Source organism: Cervus elaphus, chromosome 7 (genome assembly GCF_910594005.1).
Source record: "Cervus elaphus chromosome 7, mCerEla1.1, whole genome shotgun sequence".
Classification (NCBI taxonomy): domain Eukaryota; kingdom Metazoa; phylum Chordata; class Mammalia; order Artiodactyla; family Cervidae; genus Cervus; species Cervus elaphus.
The window spans coordinates 13,151,455-13,175,067 of NC_057821.1; the positions used below are offsets into that span (position 1 = coordinate 13,151,455).

The 23,613-nt window shown below is 37.8% G+C and overlaps 1 protein-coding gene across 2 annotated transcripts in view; it reads left to right on the forward strand.

Annotated features, from left to right (window-relative positions):
- The window catches only part of ZFAND3 (zinc finger AN1-type containing 3), a 311,174-nt gene that overhangs the window by 217,278 nt on the left and 70,283 nt on the right, over window positions 1-23,613 (forward strand). For both annotated transcript variants that reach the window (XM_043907357.1, XM_043907358.1), the window contains exon 3: window positions 19,741-19,923. In XM_043907357.1, coding sequence (XP_043763292.1) covers window positions 19,741-19,923 — 183 coding nt within the window. The remainder of the gene's footprint in view (window positions 1-19,740; window positions 19,924-23,613) is intronic.

The following is a 23,613-nucleotide window of genomic DNA, read 5'->3' on the forward strand; positions in this document are numbered from 1 at the left end:
GACGCGCGTTCACATCTTAAGTTTGTAACTTGAAGGTCTGTACGTAGGGGACTTACTATAATTTTGTACCTTTTTTTTTATTAGTAGCCTTCATTTCAGCATAGATACAGGCTTAAATATTTATTATTTATAAATACTTATCTTTATGAAATCCCCGTTAAAATGAGATTATGGTATTTATTTTTACTTAATTGTCACTCTTTTCTAAACAAATGGTAGTTTAGTTAAAAAATAACAGAGAGAGTACAATATACTTTTTTAAAAGAAGAAAACAAGACAAAGGGGAAATTCAGATTTATTAGTAAGATGAAGAATTTGAACACAGAAATTCATGCCATAAATATCTGTATAATCATTCAAGACAGAGTGCAGATTGAGATCTGAGTTTCCTAGGAGTCAGAGCAAAAATGGAAATGCAAACAGGTCAGCATCCTGTGAACTCTGAAGTGGATAGTGAGAAGAGTAGTGAACCATGGTCTAAGTTACAGCCCTTCAAAGAGTGGTGTGTTTCAGACTCTCAGATACAGAAAACAACCTTGTGGTTACCAAAGGGAAGAGGGAAGCGGGGAGGAACAAATCAGGGACATAGGGTTAACAAACCACTATTAGAAAACGGATAAGCAATGAGAGTGTACTGCATAGTATAGGGAATTATACCCATTCTTGTAATAACCTATAATGGAATATCATCTTCAAAACTACTGAATCGCTTGGCTGTATACCTGAAACTAACACAGTATTGTAAATCAACTATACTTCAATTTTTTTTTTTTTAAAGTGAGCTTTATGTGATTCTTTCTTATAGCATTCCTGTTAGAAGCCAAGGGCATTATCTGTGAAGGCTGAGTCCTAGTGGTGACAGTTGAAATATATCTCGTTTTCTTTTCTTACTGATCAGAATTAACAGTAAGCAAATTCTCTTTCATGTAAGATCTAAGCCCAAATTTAATTACCTAAATTAGGAGTTATAAAGGATTTGAATTACATAACCACTTATTGGGCTACCTAGAATAAACGTAAGGGGCAATTAGAGCTGTGTCCACACAGAACATTGTCACTTAATTTGCTTAGTATTAATATGACCTTAAAACTTGAAGAATTTGCCTATATCACATCATTAAATATTTCAGAGATAATTTAAAAATGGATACAATAACTTCCTCTTCCTCGTCCCATTCAAAATGCTTTTACCCATACTTGTAAGTAAAATGCATATTTCCAAATGGAAAAAGTATTTTAAAATGAGTTATATCAAATTTCACCTGTCTTAAATGAAATTTAGACAAAATCATATTGGAATGTTTGGTTAGTATAAGGCAGCTGGTTCTTAAGAATTTTGTAATAACTTATTTTTCCCATTTGATAAGGACCTATAAATATTTCAGTACATTAACTTAGTAGCCTTCATCCGTCTGAGACTCAGGAGCAAACCTGGGTTGCAGTCATTAAAAGAGAAACAAAGTAAAGTAAACATAGCATGGCCTCATTAATTTAAAACAAATTAAATTTTGAATTAGTGTCAGAGCATCTTGTATTTGGGGGCTTCCCTGGTGGCTCAGTGGTAAAGAATCTGCCTGCCAATGCAGGAAATGCAAGTTTGATCTCTGGATCAGGCAGATCCCCTGGAGAAGGAAATGGCAACCCACTCCAGTATTGCCCCAAATCTGATGGGCAGAGGGGCCCAGTGGACTACAGTCCATGGGGTTGCAAAAGAGTCAGACATGGCTTAGCCACTAAACAACAATAATCTTGTATTTTATAAAGAACAGGGTTTTCAGTTGTCTGGAAAAACCAGTTTTCTGAAGTAAGGCTTTATTTTCAATAAAATGGTATCATCATAGTATATGTTTACTGCAATTACATATATATTCAGATTTTTCCTAAAGCAATAATATAATTTAATAGAGCTGGTAGAAACTTAAGACTGTTTCTTCAGCCCACACTGTCCAGTAATAAGCAACTTGGAAAGTCAGAATTAGGTCTATTGTATTGATCTAGTGTTATAAAATCACTAGTAATGGCCATATATTTGAGACATGACTTCTTTCAAACTCAATCTGACTTCTTTTAGACCCTTTCCATCTGTAATATATTTCAGAATTATAGTATCTATGTTCCATTTTCTGAGGAGAAAAATGGGCCTCTGTGTATACACAGGCCCATATAATTTTGTAAGGTTAACCTACAGTTATATGCAAAATTTTCTGTGCACCTATGTTATGAACCCTAGGTTGCATTACTCCCAGGTATTTGTTGCCCCTTCTGGTAAGAGGATTATCTTTCCCTGTCCAAATCATCACACCTGACCACGAGACATCTTTTAACATGTCTGATGCATGTTAAGACATCTAGTGCATGCTGCATTAGCCCAAACTGATACAAGGAACCATAGGATAAGAATCTGTTCCAGACCCACATGACACTCATTTGTTACTCCTTCAGAAATTTATTCAGTGCCTCTGTTTCATGAGGGACACACACATTATCTCCCATTCTCACAACAGTCTTAGAGGATAGATCTTTTTGGATAGATGTTTTTGCAGATGAAAACAGTCATAAATAGGGTCAGTAACTTTATTGAGGTGATACAGCTTCTGATTAGCTTATCCAGGATTCAAACACAGATCTGATTCTCTGTGTATATATTTTATCTCTGTATTTTCCTGTTTGCTCTGTATATCTATCCATGTATATCTGATGAATCCTTTCTTTACCAATATGTGGAATTAATAATGCAGTGTACAAACCTTCTATGTCATAAACACTTTGTTCCTATTTAAATAAAGAGTCTTATAAACTGCAGCCTTGCAGGTCACAGATTTGTTGTATTCAGAGGTTTTTATTTTTGTTTTTAAGTTTGGAATCATGTACCTTTAGGTGAGGCTTACAGTTGCCAGTTAGCAACAGTAGCCATCACTCCCTGCTATTTTAAGCCAGCTGTTTGTACACTTATCTGCGTGGTCTCCATAAACTTGAGTTTATAACCCCAGATTGGCTTACCTCATGTACATTGTTATGAAGACAGGGAAGATGAAAAATTCCCTTCTGGTCATTCCTTGACTCCAGAGAAATTATTTGTCAGACTAGCAAATTTTTAAATTGTGTGCAAGAAGGCAGAAGGTAATAAAAAGTTCATAGTTAACTTGGGATTTACTAGCCGGGCACTGTTCTAAAACTTTTAACATTTAATTATCTCATATAATCCACCTAGTAACCTTACAAAATAGATAATGATGATTATTCCCATTTTAGAGACGGGGAAAACTGAAGCAGGAGAAGCTGAATAGCTTGCCCAAGGTTACACAGCAGTTAAGGGGTTGGGCCAGGATGTGAACTCAATCTGATTCTGCATTCCTAGACATCACACTGTGATGGAGGTCTGTAGGTATCTGCACCAGCTCTTCTCATGAGTGAAAAGATCTCTTGGTCATTACTTGATACCCTTATGTGAAGAACTAGTTTTGCCTTCTTTCATGCTGCAACTTTTTAATAACTATCCATAGTTATGAATTCACGTACTCTTTCTACGATTAGACAGATGCCTTTTGGGGATTGTGAATCATACAGAGATTATATTCTTTGGCTACCTTGAGTTCACTGGATAAACATTAGGCGGCTCTGATCTTTGGATCTTGTGAAAATCCTGGTCTTCACTGAGAATCCCCTAGTAGGCTTTAATAGATGTAATAAGAAAATGTTAGCAAACCTGTCACTTCATCCTTTAAAAAAATTTCTCCTAGCACTTTGAACCAACGTGTGGTCTGTTACTTTTTGAGAAAGACTGCCATTCTCAAAATACACCATTTTACATTGTTTGAAAAATAATGATTTGTGCTGAACATTTACAAGTTTTATCTTGAGGTAGAGTGTGTCTCAAGAGTTAACACTACCACCCTGAATTGAATTTCCTGAAACTTTGAAGTACTCAGCTTGGTGATAGGGCTTAACAGTTAGGGGACTGAAGCTTGGTGGTATGTGACCATGTTGTGAGATGGGAAGGCTGAGAACTGAGTGAAAATGAAATATGATTAAAGGTAGGAGCTGCCGTCATACCAGGAGGGGAGCAGAAACCTTTGAGAAGGGATCAGTGGGTAGAAGCACAAAGACTGCTCTCCTTCCACTTTCCCAAAAGGAGGGGCCCAGCAGGAGGGACTTTGTTTTGTATTTTTCTCCTATTACTTCTACATGGTAAAATGAAGGGCTGGTAGCATGAAGACTATGAATATAATTGTAAAAACAATCAAGGATCTAAAAAAGGGGGATTTTCTTTTGCTTGTGTATTCCCAAAGCTTTTCTGATTTTCTCTTCTGTTGTCATTGAAGTCTTTCTGGGGCATTTGAAACTTTGGATCTGAACTGGGTCGAAAAAAAGTTTTCCAGGCTCCAGCCTCTCTAGCAATGTTCATGTCACACCTGTGCCATCAGAGTGATTTGTGAATGACCGAAAAGACTACTGGTTCAGGGGAGGTCTTTAGATGGTACGAAGGATCAGCTGTAAACAGGTCAGGGTTTTTTGTTTTGTTGTTTTGGTTCTAATTTGCATGTTTTATTTTGTCAACTTTGCCTAATATTTATACACTATGCCTACTCTGTTGTTTATTTTGATGGTTGAGCTGTATAGGATGTTATGTATAAGCACACACATCATCAAATGTTCATTTTGTTGAAACCAGATTACTGTCACAATATTCAGAAAACTTCTTGTGCTTTCAGCTTTTTTTAAAAAAATCGACATTTTGATAGTCAGACCAAAATGAGGTAAATGTGTCTCTTGTGCACTATGTTACATAGTACTAATGGATTGTTAGATATGTGCCATAGTGTTAACATGTTAATTTATGCCCTGTAAATGAGTATGAGACACTATTGCTGGGAAAACTGTATAGTCTGCAGAATAAATGCTGTATAAGAAACAAGCCTTCTCCTAAATAGCTTTTTTTTTTTTTTTTGCTAGTTCACACTTCTGAGCAGTAGGCACTATAGGTGTGAATAATCTAGGGACTGTATAATTTGAGTGATAAACCGGATTATAAAATAAGCTTAATTACTGATAAGAGTTTTGCTCATAGCTTGACGCCGTCATGTATTATCTATTGGCTACTTTTGCAAGAAGCATTGGAAGACACACTTTTGGGAGCTAGTCGGGTGGTGTTTCTAGTATTTTGAAATAAAAGCTTACAGCTTTTTGGTGAGCAAACCTTTTTTAATTCTATCAGAACCAGTTACCTCTAGTGAGTAGTAAGGAGGAAATATTTTATATGTGCAGGGATAGTTTGTAAAATTCACACATCTGCTTATTGACAGGAATCCTTAATATTTCTGCTCTTTGTAGACACATTCTTGTTTCCTAGAAATAAATTTTATAGCAATATGAAGTCTGTTAATGTCTAAAAGAACAAATGTTTTTAAACTTTGTTATCATCAGTTCTAATTAAGTTAAATTCAACAAATCTATATTATTTGGTGGGTGTTTTGCTAGGAACTGGCATACACAGTGAATAAGACATTCATTTGTCGAAAAAATATTTATTCAGTGTCTTCTGTGGGTAATCTTAAGGGCTTCCCTGAGGAAAGAGTGCTTATGTTAGGGTTCAAAATGAGTAGGAGATACCAAGGTGTGAATAGCAAGATAAAGAAAAAGAGTCTTTCACATGCCTTGATCAAGGGACTCCAGGTTGAGAAAATGAAGAGTTAAAAAAGCCCAAGCTGTCCAGAATGGCTGAAGCCAGGCAGAGGAAGAGAGGAGCAGTGGCTTAAGATGGGACTGAAGAGATAGCCAGAAGCCAGTTCATGGAGGATGTCTAATTTGCAAGGCAAGCTTAGGAATGTGGAGCTGATTATTAAGGCAATGGAAGGTCAGTCAAGGGTTTAGGGAGGAAAATGACTTTTTTAATATCACTCTGATTGCTTTGTATAGAATGGATTTTAGAGTGTGGACCAAGAGGGGATAGGATGTAAAGAAAGCAAGATGCTAGTGGAGGAATCTTACAGATGAAATGGAGAAGTGGATGGCTTCTAGAGACCCTTAGGAGTAGTAAAAACTAGATGTGATTTTTGAGATGTGGAATTAAGAGAGGGAGCATGTGGAGTCTGAGATAATTCCCAGGCTTCAGACTTCAGCCTCTAGGAGAGTGTTGGTCACATCCCCTGAGATGGGGAAAAGGACAGAAGACAAGGTCCATTTTAGTTTCTGAGTTAATACCTCAAAGTGGACAAATTTGTGGACATAAATAGGGAACACGGGACAATAGTCATTTATCTTCAACAGGAGATGTATATGGTGTGTACATATATATAAATAATTATGTATGTTTTCAAACCTTGACTGAAAGTATCAGGCAGTATCTAAACAGTATCAGTCAGTGAAGACGTACGGACTTGAAAGAGAGAAGTCATCGCGAGAGAGACCCTGGCGGGCGGCAGCTAGGAGAGGGCTCACGAGGGAACGAGGGAACGCTGAGAAGAGCCGGGCCACGCGGTTGGGTCACAGTTTGTTGGGATCTGAGGGGCCGCATTTTAAGGTTTTAATGGGAGTGAGTTTGTCCTTTGGTTCTTGGTCATTCTTGATTAAACCAGTTTGTTTTTTGCTGAGGCTGTTAACTCAGATTAACATTTAAATACTAGAGTTTAAGATTTTAATTAGAAGGCTGGAATGGAACTCTGACTTGTGAATTGGCTGGCTACTGCTAATGGCTTTGTAGCTTTTTAAAATTTGATATCTAAGGCTGTGGTTGGGGTGGGAATGTGAAGCTTTAAAAACCTAGAAATGTGCTTATGAGAGGAAGCTGTAGCCTGTTGTGGAGATAAACTAGAAGGGATGAAGAAAAGAGGAGAAAGGACTGTGTTTCATTAGAGGAGGCTTTTTATATTATACAGTGCCTTGCATGAACCAGACTTTGGAGATATCAGAACTGAATTTTTATTTTCAACATTTCAATTTTGCTTTAATTGGGTACTTCAAACATGAAGCATTTTATGGTGTGAAATACCAAATTAAAGCTCCCAGTGGCAACATGGAGTTGTCATCTGTGATACAGAGTCATATGGGGGGTTGGAGCCTGGGAATGAAAATGTGGAGACTGGAAAAGTCACCCTACAGGCTGGGCCAAGGTTGCTTCGGTGATGCATTCTGTAGTGGGGATTTCGGTGCCAGAGTTACCCGAAATTGGGTCTCACACTGTAGCTCCAGCATATTTAGGAGGGAGCAGGTTGCCCAAACTTGCCATGCCCCTCATCCTCTGCTGAAATGTGGAGATGACATCTGCCACCCAGTTTATTTTGAGAATTAAATGAGAAAATGAATGTAAGGTCTCTGGCAGAGTGTCTTATTCACAGTAGGCACTTAATTCTTAGTTCCTCTTTCACCTCCAGTTTAATTTCCTTTATATCCAGCTTTAGTGGTCTCTAATAATGATATAGAAGCCTTATTAGTGGCCAGATAGATTTAATGAATGAGTTAGAACAAATGCAGTTGAATTTCTCACCTCTCCTTATTGATTATGAAAATAGAAATTCATAGCACTTCATCTTTTGGAATTGCTAAACCAGATGATGCTTAGGACTGCCCTTAGAGGCACACAGAATAGTTTTGGAAGGGTTTAAAATAGCAATTGATAAAATAATTTGAAATGTAATTCAGTGATAGGCTTTCTGCTGAAAAACATTTGGTCACTTACTCATCTAGTTAACATTTATGAAGCACTGTTTTTGTCCCGGGCCTGTGTAATGTGGGAGACTGACAAGTGAACAGATGATTCTTACACACCATAGTAAGTCTTGTGCTATGGGGAATCACAGGGAATCGTGCCAAGAAAATCTTGACAGCGTGTGCCAAATGCTTTAAAAATATGCATCCTCTTTTACCTCGTTGATGTGCTTCTAGCAATATAACCTGAGGAAGTTTGATGAAATCTTGCTTATAATGTGAAAAATTGGTAATTGCAAATGTATAACAAAAGTGACATTACTTTGCCAAAGAAGGTCCGTCTAGTCAGAGCTATGGCTTTTCCAGTAGTCATGTATGGATGTGAGAGTTGGACTATAAAGAAAGCTGAGCACCAAAGAATTGATGCTTTTGAACTGTGGTGTTGGAGAAGACTCTTGAGAGTCCCTTGAACTGCAAGGAGATCCAACCAGTCCATCCTAAAGGAAATCAGTCCTGAATATTCATTGGAAGGACTGATGCCGAACCTGAAACTGCAATACCTTGGCCACCTAATGTGAAGAACTGACTCAACTAGAAAAGATCCTCATGCTGGGAGAGATTAAAGGTGGGCGGAGAAGGGGATGACAGAGGATGAGATGGTTGGATGGCATCACTGACTTGATGGTCATGAGTTTGAGCAAGCTCTGGGAGTTGGTGATGGACAGGGAACCCTGGCGTCCTGCAGTCCATGGGGTCTCAAAGAGTCGGACACGACTAAGCAACTAAACTGAAAAAAAATGAATTGGCTTGGTTTCTATATGATAAATGGGCATTCTTTGTGCTTCTCAGTGATCACAGATCTATAAGTGACAAAGGAAGACTAATCAGGGTATTTTATGAAGAGGAAAAAGTAGGTTACCAAGGGATGTTTTTAAAAAAATAATTTTTAAAGAAAAAGTTTAGCAAAATCCTTTCCAAATCACTTTTCTGTATTCTGTGCCTTGAAGAAGGGCTTCCCTGGTAGCTCAGGTGGTAAAGAATCTGCTTGCAATGTGGGAGACCTGGTTTCGATCCCTGAGTCAGGAAGGTCCCCTGGAGAAGGGAATGGCAACTCATTTAAAAAGACATAGGTATGGTCATAATCTGGAAGCAGGGTGGGAATTTAAGTGAGCTAATCATCTTGCCAAATCTGTGTAATTTCATCTAACACATAAATTTTATACACACACACACACACACACACACACACACACACACGTTTTGAGTATACTAGATAAGGTATAGTCCCAGTGAGACGGCCCAGGTGAATGAGCTTGTCAGCAGAGCAGGAAGGACAATGTGCTTTCTTGGTGCTCCCAGTCTTTTGAGGTGCACTTTGCAGTAAGAAGATTGACCTGTGAGAAAAATCATTCTGAAAATCATGGGAAAAAATATGTCTAGTGAGTATGTTTGTAACCAGCCCCAGGGACTTCTTCACTGGTCAGTTTTCTTAGCTTGTGGAATCATCCCATTTCTGGATACCTCAGGTTCTAAGAGTACGTTTGTTGAGAAATTATTTTCCCCCTTAGTTGATAATAAGATAAGCTGCCAAGATCTTGGCTTCTGTTCACTTTTCAGCAGCAATCCCTTTAAAATTCAAAAGTTTTAACCTAGGTTTTCCAAACAGTTTATTTTGGAGAAACTTTATTCAAGGCCGAATTTATACCTTTGTATATAGGATAAACTCTACCAATTTACAAAAATAGATAATTATTCCTTTTTTTTTTCCCCTCAAAAAAATGGATAAGCTTGGAGAGCTCTAGTTTTCCCATTTATATGATAACTGTAAAACAACAAGTAACAAGTCTTTTCTGTTTCTGGATCAAATGGAGTGACTATTTCTGGCCTCTCCTGTGCTGCTTTCCAGAGTAGAGTAACAAGAGGCAGTCTCTGCCTACTTTGTTGTTTACTTTGTTACACAGAATATACATCTGCTCCGCTTTGTCCTTGGAGTAGGCTTCTGGGATTTTTTTTTACTTCTGTTTCTGGTCGTAAATTGGATGCTGAATGATATAAAAAGAAAGGAACAGGAGGTTAAGAACTATAATGCAAACATCAGGGCTAAAAGGACGATATGGTTCTTTATTTAAACTTCGAAAATATCTTCTTTTTAATGACTATTATTTGTTGAGTGCCCATGTGCAGATCACTCACCTAGAGCCAGACATCCTGGAATGGGAAATCAAGTGGAGCTTAGAAAGCATCACTACAGACAAAGCTAGCAGAGATGATGGAATTTCAGTTGAGCTATTTCAAATCCTTAGAGATGATGCTGTGAAAGTGCTGCACTTAATATGCCAGCAAATTTGGAAAAATCAGCAGTGGCCACAGGACTGGAAAAGGTCAGTTTTCATTCCAATCCCAAAGAAAGACAGTGCCAAAGAATGCTCAAATTACCGCACAATTGCACTCATCTCAGAACACGCTAGTAAAGTAATGCTCAAAATTCTCTAAGCCAGGCTTCAGCAATACATGAACTGTGGACTTCCAGATGTTCAAGCTGTCTATAGAAAAGGCAAAGGAACCAGAGATAAATTCCCAACATCTGCTGGATCATCGAAAAAGCAAGAGAGTTCCAGGAAAACATCTACTTCTGCTTTATTGACTATGCCAAAGCATTTGACTGTGTGGATCACAATAAACTGTGGAAAATTCTGAAAGAGATGGAAATACCAGCCCACCTGACCTGCCTCTTGAGAAACCTGCATTCAGGTCAGGAAGCAACAGTTAGAACTGGACATGGAACAACAGAATGGTTCCAAATAGGAAAAGGAGTATGTCAAGGCTGTATATTGTCACCCTGCTTATTTAACCTATATGCAGAGTACATCATGAGAAACACTGAGCTGGAGGAGGCACAAGCTGGAATGAAGATTGCCGGAAGAAATATCAATAACCTCAGATATGCAAATGACACCACCCTTATGGCAGAAACTGAAGAAGAACTAAAGAGCCTCTTGATGAAAGTGAAAGAGCAGAGTGAAAAAGTTGGCTTAAAGCTCAACATTCAGAAAACTAAGATCATGGCATCTGGTCCCATCACTTCATGGGAAATAGATGGGGATACAGTGGAAACAGTGTCAGACTTTATTTTTTTGGGCTCCAAAATCACTGCAGATGGTGATTGCAGCTGTGAAATTAAAAGATGCTTACTCCTTGGAAGAAAAGTTATGACCAACCTAGATAGCAGAGACATTATTTTGCCAACAAAGGTCCATCTCGTCAAGGCCGTGATTTTTCCAGTACTCATGTATAGATGTGAGAGTTGGACTATGAAGAAACGTGAGCACCGAAGAATTGATGGTTTTGAACTGTGGTGTTGGAGAAGACTCTTGAGAGTCCCTTGGACTGCAGGGAGATCCAGCCAGTCCATCCTAATGGAGATCAGTCCTGAATATTCATTGGAAGGACTGATGCTGAAGCTGAAACTCCAGTACTTTGGCCACCTGATGTGAAGAGCTGACTCATTTGAAAAGACCCTGATTCTGGGAAGGATTGAAGGCAGGAGGAGAAGGGGACAACAGAGAATAAGATGGTTGGATGGCATCACCGACTCAATGGACATGAGTTTGGGTAAACTCCGGGAGTTTGTGATGGACAGGGAAGGCTGGCGTGCTGCAGTCCGTGGAATCGCAGAGTCGGACATGACTGAGCCACTGAACTGAACTGAGCATGTGCAGATACCTTATGTACATTATCTTGTTTAATCCACACTATCCTGAGAGGTAGAAATAAGTTCTTTCCTTCATTTTACAGACAAGACCCCCAAGGAATAAACAGTTTGCTTTTAGCCATTTGTGAATTCTGAATTTGATTCTAGACCTGACGTTAAAGCTTTTGTATCATATAAGCTACTAACTTTTGCCTAGGAGTTAGAAAACTCTTGTGATTAACTGTGAATTTTGTCTGGTGAGTTGCATTAACTTTTTGGCTCTTGCTTTCTTTATTTGTGAAGTGAGAGGGTTGAGCTGGATCTTTAAAGTTAATTCTGGTTGTAAAATTCTGTGATTTGTGATTTCTTTATTGAATTGAAATGGAGAGTGTATAAAGCTTCTACTAGTTCTCCTGTTTGCAGCCAGTTTGGTTTGTGAAGAATACTGTTAGCTCTGTGATTTTTTTCACACCATCATCCTGTGGTGGTACATAAAAGACATCAGTGAGAGGATGGGTTAAAAGAAGGTACATTATATCAGCTGCAGATTCACAAAAGAAAACCTATTTAAAGAGCATCTGGACATTAAGAAACATGGCAAACATGGGCTGGAGATTGTGTAGGTGGGACCTGATAATTGTCTTCGAACACCAACGTGATTTAACCTCAAAGAGTTATCATGCCTCAGTGAGTGATTCTGTGTGTATGTGTCTGTTTTGAGGCATTGGGGATTCTGTTAAAAGGTACAATGATGACTCAGTTTCAATTCTTCTAGGGTCTTATTTCCAATTAAGTCGTAGAGAAGTGGCTGTAGGAGGGACACAATGATTATTGACATAGAGCTAATGAGATGACATGATATAAAAAAAGCATCATCTGCAATATTTTTATTCCACTTATGTAGTACCCTTTTCTCTAAAAGTGCTGTACAACTAACGTTGGGATAATAAGCCATTTTAAAATGTCAAAACACTGAAGAGTGTTGAAAGTTGAAAGTGGCTAGGAGAAATAAATACACAGAAGTAGTAGAGGCTTTAAATCACTGATGGGCACAGCAGATTTGTGATTCTTTGGCTAAATCCATTGCATTCACCTTTGATGCTCTAAATGGCTGGGAGTTTGACATGGAGGCCTTTTCCTTGGGTCATTCTAGTGCACACCAATTTACATCCTGTGGTTAAGACTGAAGACCATGAATTTTCATGTCAGATAACCTATGTTTAAATCCTGATCCTACTGCTTACTAGCTGCTGGAACAAATTAACCCACGTTTTCCGAACCTCAGTTTCTTCATCAACAAAGTGGTGATAATTTATACCTCCTTTGGTGTAGGGTTGTTCAGAGGATTAAAGTAAATGAGTTAAATAGATAAAACATTTAGTTCAGTGCCTGGTACATGGTAAATGCAACATAAATGCTAGCAATTCTTATGCTCAGAATATGTCAGAATAGTGACTCTGATAAGATTATTGAGTGTACAACAGCTTCTCAGTTTCAAAAGATAAGGTGATGTGGAGTGTACAGGATCTTGTGTTCCTTCTCTGAATTGATACAGAAAAGTATTATCTGTATTTCATAGACTAGCATAAGATTTTTTAATAAGGAAGCATACAGAGACTAAACATATTACTTTAAGCACTCACATACATACCACTGGCTTTAAGAAATTAAAAAAAAATGCAGATAGAATTGAAGATCCTTGTTCAGTTCAGATCTAAGGTTTCAGATGCCCCGGAAAGACTTCAGTGACAACAGAAAATTAGAGAAGCTTTGGGAAAACACAGTGTGGGTTGGGAAGATCCCCTGGAGGGGGTGACCCACTCCAGTGTTCCTGTCTGGAGAATTCCATGGACAGAGGAACCTGGTAGGTTGCAGTCTGTGAGGCCACAGAGTTGGACACGACTGAGCATTCAGTTCAGTTTAGTCGCTCAGTCGTGTCCGACTCTTTGTGACCCCATGGACTGCAGCATGCCAGGCCTCCCTGTCCATCACCACTCCCGCAGTTTATTCAAACTCATGTTCATTGAGTCGGTGATGCCATCCAACAATCTCATCCTCCATCGTCTGTCCCCTTTTCCTCCTGCCCTCAATTTTTCCCAGCACCAACGTCTTCTCCAGTGAGTCAGTTCTTCACATCAGGTGGCCAGAATATTGGAGGTTTAGCTTTAGCATCAGTCCTTCCAGTGAATACCCAGGACTGATCTGCTTTAGGATGGACTGGTTGGATCTCCTTGCAGTCCAAGGGACTCTCCAAGCACCACAGTTCAAAAGCATCAATTCTTCGGCACTCAGCTTTCTTCATAGTCCCAACTCTCACATCCATACATGAGTACTGGAAAAACCATAGCCTTGACGAGATGGACCTTTGTTGGCAAAGTAATGTCTCTACTCTTTAATATGCTGTCTAGGTTGGTCATAACTTTTCTTCCACGGAGTAAACGACTGAACATAACACACATAGCACATTGGACATACATATCTTTCTGTAGCTTGCTTTTCTCTCTCAACGTTGTTTTTGAGATTTTCTGTTGTACTTACAGCTCCATTTATTAATATTTTAACTGCCACACATTATTTCATCAAATGAATGAGTATACCATTTTAATGTATTCTCTGCCAGTGGACATTACCTATAATTTTGAATATTTCTGCATAGCTCTCACTTCACATCCCATTGCTCACCCCCAATCTCAGAGGTAACTGCTGTCCTGAACTGTGTTAATTTTTTTAGTGACTTAGAGATACATATTCTTAAACAATATATGATTTGTTTTGCATGTTTTTAATGTTTAGGTAGTACAGTCTTACTGTATTATTTAGTGACTTTCTGTTTTTGTTCAACATAATTTTGAGGTTTATTCATGTTGATGTATTGTGGCAATAGTCATTTATTTTCGCTGTGTACATTATTCCACTATTTGAATATATTATGATTTATGGACATTTAGGTTGCTTCTGACTTGTTAGTATTACAAACTGTATGTAATCAGCATCCTTGTACTTGTGTGCTGATTTTCTCTGAGATATATACCTACTAATAGAATGACTGGGGTATAGATAATGTATGTGCATCTTTATCTTCACTGGATATTGACAAGTAGCAATTATATTATCAGTTAATTATACATATTTTCTAATTTCTAATTTGACCCTTGAGTTTAAAATTCATTTTAAAAACTTGCAAATATATAAGATTTTTATTACCAGTTTTTAACTTAATTGCTCTCTGGTCAATTAATAATGCCTATTTCTTACTAATTCTTTGTTACCTGTTGAGACTTTTGCTTTATAACATAAGGTGTGGTCAGAATTCATCCAGGTTTTAGGCAGTTTTTATAAATATTCCACATGTGTTTGAAAGTAATTCATTATCTAATTGTTGGTTTCCCATAAATTCTGATCATTGAATCCCATAGATTCCAATGGTTTCCAGTTATTTTTGCTTTACATATTTTGAGGCTTTGTTTTTAGGTACATATAGATTAAATAAGAGTTGTTTTATATTTCTGGTAATTTTATTTTTTTTGGTGGTTATATAATGATCTTCTTTATCTCTCATAATGCTTTTTCTTCAAAGTTTACATTTCCTGAGAGTACTTTAGCTATGATTGGCTTTTTAATCATTTGTATATACTGGTGTTTTGTTTATATACTTTAAAATTTTTCTCTCATGTTAATATTTTTAGTATGTCTTTTGGAAACTCCATAATTTTCCAAGCAGGATTTTGTTTATTTAGTTTGAATTTCCTGTGTTTTAACTGTTAAATTGAAACTGTTTACATTTATTACCACTAGTGGTATATCTGAACTTATTCCTACCACATTATTATTTGTTTTCTGTTTACCCTGCTTTTTTCCTCAGCTGTTTTTCACCTTCTTTCCTGTCCATTATTGGTTTGAACAGTTTTTCTTTATTCCTTTTATCCTTGTTTACCCCTAAAATTATAACATGCATTTGGCATTTCTGAGTCTTAACATTAAAATCAGTATGATTACCTGAATAATACAGGGACCATGGAAATCTTTAATTCATTGACCCTCCACCAATTTTCTAAGGGTTTGACCAGTATTTTAGTTACATTTTTTTAATCACTCAAATTAGTTTTAATTTTTACACTAACTTTCATTATTTTCTAATATCCAAGGTAATTGTGAAGTCCTTATTTAAACTTGTTCTTTTTTCTTTTTCATTTATTTTTATTAGTTGGAGGCTAATCACTTTACAGTATTGTAGTGGTTTTTGCCATACATTGACATGAATCAGCCATGGATTTACATGTGTTCCCCATCCTGAACCCCCCCTCCCACCTCCCTCCCTATCCCATCCCTCTGGGTCATCCCAGTGCACCAGCCCTGAGCACTTGTCTCATGCATCCAACCTGGACTGGTGATCTGTTTCACACTTGATAATATACATGCTTTGATGCTATTCTCTCAGATCATCCCACCCTTGCCTTCTCCCACAGAGTCCAAAAGTCTGTTCTATACATCTGTGTCTGTCTCTCTTTCTGTCTTGCATATATAGGGTTATTGTTACCATCTTTCTAAATTCCATACATATGCATTAGTATACTGTATTGGTGTTTATCTTCTGGCTTACTTCAGTCTGTATAATGGGCTCCAGTTTTGTCCATCTCATTAGAACTGATTCAAATGTATTCTTTTTAATGGCTGAGTAATATTCCATTGTGTATATGTACCATAGCTTTCTTATCCACTGGTCTGCTGGTGGGCATCTATGTTGCTTCCGTGTCCTGGCTATTACAAACAGTGCTGCGATGAACACTGGGGTGCACGTGTCTCTTTCAGATCTGGTTTCCTCGGTGTGTATGCCCAGGGGTGGGATTGCTGGGTCATATGGCAGTTCTATTTCCAGTTTTTTTAGGAATCTCCACACTGTTCTCCATAGTGGCTGTACTAGTTTGCATTCCCACCAACAGTGTAAGAGGGTTCCCTTTTTTCCACACCCTCTCCAGCAATTATTGCTTGTAGACTTCTGGATAGCAGCCATCCTGACCGGCGTGTAATGGTACCTCATTGTGGTTTTGATTTGCATTTCTCTGATAATGAGTGATGTTGAGCATCTTTTCATGTGTTTGTTAGCCATCTGTATGTCTTCTTTGGAGAAATGTCTGTTTAGTTCTTTGGCCCATTTTTTGATTGGGTCATTTATTTTTCTGGAATTGAGCTGCAGGAGTTGCTTGTATATTTTTGAGATTAATCCTTTGTCTATTGCTTTGTTTGCTATTATTTTCTCCCATTCTGAGTGCTGTCTTTTCACCTTGCTTATAGTTTCCTTTGTTGTGCAAAAGCTTTTAAGTGTAATTAGGTCCCATTTGTTTCTTTTTGCTTTTATTTCCAGTATTCTGGGAGGTGGGTCATAGAGGATCCTGCTGTGATTTATGTCGGAGAGGGTTTTGCCTATGTTCTTCTCTAGGAGTTTTATAGTTTCTGGTCTTACATTTAGATCTTTAATCCATTTTGCGTTTATTTTTGTGTATGGTGTTAGAAAGTGTCCTAGTTTCATTCTTTTACAAGTGGTTGACCAGTTTTCCCAGCACCACTTGTTAAAGAGGTTGTCTTTTTTCCATTGTATATTCTTGCCTCCTTTGTCAAAGATAAGGTGTCCGTAGGTACGTGGATTAATCTGTGGGCTTTCTGTTTTGTTCCATTGATTTATATTTCTGTCTTTGTGCCACCACCATACTGTCTTGATGACTATGGGTTTGTAGTAGAGCCTGAAGTCAGGCAGGTTGATTCCTCCAGTTCCATTCTTCTTTCTCAAGATTGCTTTGCCTATTCGAGGTTTTTTGTATTTCCATACAAATTGTGAAATTATTTGTTCTAGTTCTGTGAAGAATACTGTTGGTAGCTTGATAGGGATTGCATTGAATCTATAGATTGCTTTCGGTAGTATAGTCATTTTGACAATATTGATTCTTCCAATCCACGAACATGGTATATTTCTCGATCTGTTTGTGTCTTCTTTGATTTCTTTCTTCAGTGTTCTATAGTTTTCTATGTATAGGTCTTTTGTTTCTTTAGGTAGATATACTCCTAAGTATTTTACTCTTTTTGTTGCAATGGTGAATGGTATTGTTTCCTTAATTTCTCTTTCTGTTTTCTCATTGTTAGTGTATAGGAATGCACTGGATTTCTGTGTGTTTTTATATTCTGTGTGTTTTATTATCTGTGTTATTTTATATCCTGCAACTTTACTTGTTAATTGTATATCCTGCAACTAATTCATTGATTAGCTCTAGTAATTTTCTGGTAGAGTCTTTAGGGTTTTCTATGTGTAGAGGATCATGTCATCTGCAAACAGTGAGTGTTTTACTTATTTTCCTATCTGGATTCCTTTTATTTCTTTTTCTGCTCTGATTGCTGTGGCCAAAACTTCCAAAACTATGTTGAATAGTAGTGGTGAGAGTGGGCACCCTTGTCTTGTTCCTGACTTTAGGGGAAATGCTTTCAAATTTTCACCATTGAGGATAATGTTTGCTGTGGGTTTGTCATACATAGCTTTTATTATGTTGAGGTATGTTCCTTGTATTCCTGCTTTCTGGAGAGTTTTAATCATAAATGGATGTTGAATTTTGTCAAAGGCTTTTTCTGCATCTATTGAGATAATCATATGGTTTTTATCAATTTGTTAATGAGGTGTATTACATTGATTGATTTGTGGATATTAAAGAATCCTTGCATTCCTGGGATAAAGCCCACTTGGTCATGATGTATGATCTTTTTAATATGTTATTGGATTCTGTTTGCTAGAATTTTGTTAAGGATTTTTGCATCTGTGTTCATCAGTGATTTTGGCCTGTAGTTTTCTTTTTTTGTGGCATCTTTGTCTGGTTTTGGTATTAGGGTGATGGTGGCCTCATAGAATGAGTTTGGAAGTTTACCATCTTCTGCAGTTTTCTGGAAGAGTTTGGGTAAGATAGGTGTTCGTTCTTCTCTGAATTTTTGGTAGAATTCAGCTGTGAAACCATCTGGTCCTGGGCTTTTGTTTGCTGGAAGATTTCTGATTATAGTTTCGATTTCCATGCTTGTGATGGGTCTGTTAAGACCTTCTATTTCTTCCTGGTTCAGTTTTGGAGTTATACTTTTCTAAGAATTTGTCCATTTCTTCCAAGTTGTCCATTTTATTGGCATAGAGCTGCTGGTAGTAGTCTCTTATGATCCTTTGTATTTCAGTGTTGTCTGTTGTGATCTCTCTATTTTCATTTCTAATTTTGTTCATTTGGTTCTTCTCCCTTTGTTTCTTAATGAGTCTGGCTACCAGTTTGTCAATTTTATTTATCTTTTCAAAAAACCAGTTTTTAGCTTTGTTGATTTTTGCTATGGTCTCTTTTGTTTCTTTTGCGTTTATTTCTGCCCTAATTTTTAAGATTTCTTTCCTTCTACTAACCCTGGGGTTCTTCATTTCTTCCTTCTCTAGTTGCTTTAGGTGTAGAGTTAGGTTATTTATTTGACTTTTTTCTTGTTTCTTGATGTAAGCCTGTAATGCTATGAACCTTCCCCTTAGCACTGCTTTTACAGTGTCCCATAGGTTTTGGGTTGTTGTGTATTCATTTTCATTCGTTTCTATGCATATTTTGATTTCTTTTTTGATTTCTTCTATGATTTGTTGGTTATTCAGAAGCGTGTTATTTAGCCTCCATATGTTTTAATTTTTAATAGTTTTTTTCCTGCAATTGAGATCTAATCTTAATTACATTGTGGTCAGAAAAGAATGACTGGAATGATTTCAATTTTTTTGAATTCACCAAGGCTAGATTTATGGCCCAGGATGTGATCTATTTTGGAGAAGGTTCCGTGTGCACTTGAGAAAAAGGTGAAATATATTGTTTTGGGGTGAAATGTCTTATAGATATCAATTAGGTCTAGCTGGTCCATTGTGTCATTTAAAGTTTGTGTTTCCTTGTTAATTTTCTGTTTAGTTGATCTATCCATAGGTGTGAGTGGAGTATTAAAGTCTCCCACTATTATTGTGTTATTGTTAATTTCCCCTTTCATACTCATTAGCATTTGCCTTACATATTGCGGTGCTCCTATGTTGGGTGCATATATATTTATAATTGTTACATCTTCTTCTTGGATTGATCCTTTGATCATTATGTAGTGTCCTTCTTTGTCTCTCTTCATAGCCTTTATTTTTAAGTCTATTTTATCTGATATGAGTATTGTGACTCCTGCTTTCTTTTGGTCTCCATTTGCATGAAGTATTTTTCCCCAGCCCTTCACTTTCAGTCTGTATGTGTCCCTTGTTTTGAGGTGGGTCTCTTGTAGACAGCATATATAGGGGTCTTGTTTTTGTATCCATTCAGCCAGTCTTTGTCTTTTTGGTTGGGGCATTCAACCCATTTACATTTAAACTTGTTCTTTTCACTCTCTCTCTTCAGATTTTCAAAAGAAACAACCAGACGATGATTCCACTCCAAGTACAAGTAACAGCCAATCAGATTTGTTTTCCGAAGAGACCACCAGTGACAACAACAATACCTCGATAACCACGCCAACTCTTAGTCCTAGCCAGCAGCCGCTTCCGACAGAGCTGAATGTAACTTCACCAAGTAAAGAGGAGTGTAAGTGCTCAGCTCCTGTGAGGTGGTAGAGTGGCAGCCTAAGAATCATACTATGAGTTTCTTTGTTATGCCTCTCCCAGGAAAAGGCTAGCAGCTCTTTTAATTCAAGATGACGTGTTAACGTACAGGCCCAATTCAGCAAGGTAGAGAGTAAGTTTCAGCCTTACATTGAGCTTAAACTTTTCTAAAAAGAGTGCCTTTTATGTTAACTGTCAAGGTACATGAGATTTTGAACCAGGCTAGGGCAGTTCTCAGACTTGGTTGTGAATTAGAATCCACTGGGGATTTTTAAAACAATTTTAATCTTCAGTACCATTCCTTGAATCTAATCTAATTGGTCTAGAGGGAGGCTCAGTAATATGTTCTTTTTAATTCTTCAGAGACTTCTTAATATGCAGGAAGGATTGAGGAACCACTGGTCTAGGGAACCTACCCTGATTTAGCAACCTTCCATTGAAGCCTGGCCTTTCTCACTAAATAGCCTTTGAATGTTTCTGGGCAGTTAACTGAGATAACACTATGTCCTGTATACATAGGATATTTGAAGGGAGGAGGAAGTAATTTCTGTTACTCTTTTTTAAGTCTTTAGTGATAGAATACTAGCATCATATATATGATGTGGAAGTCCGTTGTCCACTTAAGCTTTATAGTGCTATAGCCATTTCCTTTAGAGCACAGCTGTATTGACAGAGTTTGTTGAAAATTATAGTGATGTTAATGACGTAGCCATTTTTACCTTTTAAAAGCTTTACTTAACAGGTTGCAATTTGGTGTTTCATCTTGGAATATGGTAGGTTAGAATATTCTGTCTTCTGACTTCAGCAGAGAACAAATATTTATCTAAACCTATCATAAACCATCATACTAGGTAAAATTGAGAATATAAAAGTTAAAAAGGCCATAGTCCCTGTCCTCAAAGAACTTACTGTTTATCAGAGGAAGTTAAATATATTTCTTAAAATTAGTAGTTCTCAGCCAGGAGCTATTTTGCTTCTCCCCCTACCCCCAGTGCTGTAAACCTCTGACACTGTGTCTGAAAGCCCTCCACAGCAAGGAATTATCCAGCCTGACATGTTAGTAGTGCTAAAGTTGAGAAACCCTGATACACAGTTGTGTGCACCCGTTTTAATGGTCTTTAACACCCATGTGTTAAAGACATTGACCGTTGAAGGAGGGTGTTGATTTACTGGTTTTAAAGACAGACACATGGAGGAAAGCTGCATGGAGTCTGCAGTGGCAAGTGACTCACTCCTTTAGGGCCATTTATGGAGGGCAAGGCTGGACAAGTAGATTATAGCCACGCCATAGTGGCTTGAGTGCTCAGTGAAGATACTTGGATGTTAAGACAGTAGTCCTGTTTTTGAGCAAAGAAAGTAATATTGCCACAGTTATTCTGAGAAATAACCTGGCAGTATTGAAAAAGGGAAGGATTATACTAGATAATATTGCATGGAGAGAATTTTTAAATTGTTGTAACCTGTTGAAAGAGGCCTAGGAGAAGGTGTAGAAATTATATAAAAAGAGAAAAATAGATGAAAGTGATAGTGATGATATTAAGACAGTAGGCCATGTTTTATATTTAAAAATCTGTTTGGGGTTATTGAGAAGCTGGTGAAAAGCTGTGACCCCTTGTCTGAGAAGAATACACACCATCCATTTATACTCAGTTTTGAATAAAAATTTTTCTAAAGTTTACTGTGACCTTTAGGTTAAGGACTCCTTGTCTAAGGCAAGGTTGGAGCTGATCAGGATCTCATTTTATGGAACAGGATTTGATTGGATCCACACATCAGGATCAGGCCAGGATCACAACAGCTTGAGCATCCCAAGTGCTCTGAGATAACAACAGCTTTTTTTTATTGACCGTTTTTTTATGTGCAAGACGTTGTTCTATATGTTTCGTGTATTTTCTCTTTTATTCCTCATGACAGCTCACTGAGGTGTGAATACTCATTATCCCCATTCTCTAGATAAGGAAACAAGCACAAAATTATCAAGTAATTTGCTCATGGGTCCCAAGGTCTCAGCAGGTAAAGAATCCGCCTGGTTTGCAGGAGACACAGGAGACGTGGGTTTGATCCCTGAGTTGGGAAGACCCCTGGATGAGGAAATGGCGACCCACTCCAGTACTCTTGTCTGAAAAGTTCTGTGGACAGAGGAGCCTGATGGGCTACAGTCCAGAGGGTTCCAAGGAGTTGGGCATGACTGAGTGACTAAGCACACACACTGAACAAACTAGTAGAAACCAGAGCAGGATCCAAAGTTAGGCATGTGTCCTCAGAACTTATGCTTTTAATCATTGTATTCATAATGCAAAATGTAACTGCCATAGAGAGTAGAAACATTCATGTTGGCAAGCCTGGCGTGCTGCAGTCCATGGAGTCGCAAAGAGTCAGACACAACTTAGTGAATAAACAACAATATGTTGGTAAGATCAGCTCTTTCTCTGTAATTAAGGTTATGTGGAAACTCACAGGGTAACCAAAAGTTACTTGATTAATTCATCATGAAAAGTCCTTATAACAGGGATTGGAAATAAAAACAGTATATCCATGTGACTATATGATTAAAACATTTTCTCTGGAGTCAGATCTTTATGGGAAGCAGATCCATAAAAAGGATTTATGTGACAAATAGCAAAGTATGGACTCAGAGCAAGTGGGGTTAGATGAAGCAAAATTTTAATTGAGTGAGCCTAATTGTCAGGTGACTCAGAAGACATACAGGGAAGGTCTTGTGTTCAGCACAAGATTCCATCTTCATACCCTTTCCCCTGCCCTGTGCCTGGGCTTAGAGCTGCCCTGAGCTCTTGAGCCCCTAGGACACAGCACTTCCTGTGTTTCTATAACTTGCCATTCTAGGTTGCTGTAGACTGTCACGTTTTTTCTTTTGATATACATAAATACTTTAAGTCTGATTAAGGATGTGTGGCTCTGTCAGGTTGGCTAAAAAGTTCGTTTAGATTTTTTTGTCAGATGTTAATGGAAAAACATGAGTGAACCTTATGGCCAACCCAAAATGAGTTTCGGATCCATTCTCTTTCTGGAGACATCACTGCTTTAGCTGTTTAAGCAAAACTCTCAGAAGCTAACCTCATTTCCCAATTCTTGTTGGGCTCATTATTGTAAATCTTGGCCTTTCAAAGACCTAGAGAAAGGAGATTTGCTAATCTGAGATATTGTGATGACTTAAGTGTTCAACTAGGCAGTCTGAATTGGAGCTCGGGAGCGAGAAGTCAAGGTTGGCTTCATCCACATGCAGGGGATAGGTGAAGCCTTAGGAGTTCAGTGAGATTGCCAAGAGTGAGAAGAAAGAAAAGCAGTAAGGCTAGAACTTTGACAGAAACCAGAACAGAGTAAGCAATTGAAGAAGTCAGAGAGGAGGTGAATAATAGTGGGCAAGCTACCAACTTCAGTATTCTGTCCTAGAGAATTCCATGGACTGTATAGTCCATGGGGTCACAAAGAGTCGGACACGACTGAGTGACTTTCACTTTCAAGGTCATAAAAGCCAAGGAACAAATTTCATTGTATGGTATGGGCTTTGTTAATAATAATGAAAATGTTCACTCATATTTATGAAGTGTTTGACTATCTTCTAAGTTCTTTACATATAATTCTCAGAATACCCTATAAGGTAGGTGCTTTTATTAACCCTATTTTTACAGATGAGGCAGTTGCATAGAATGGT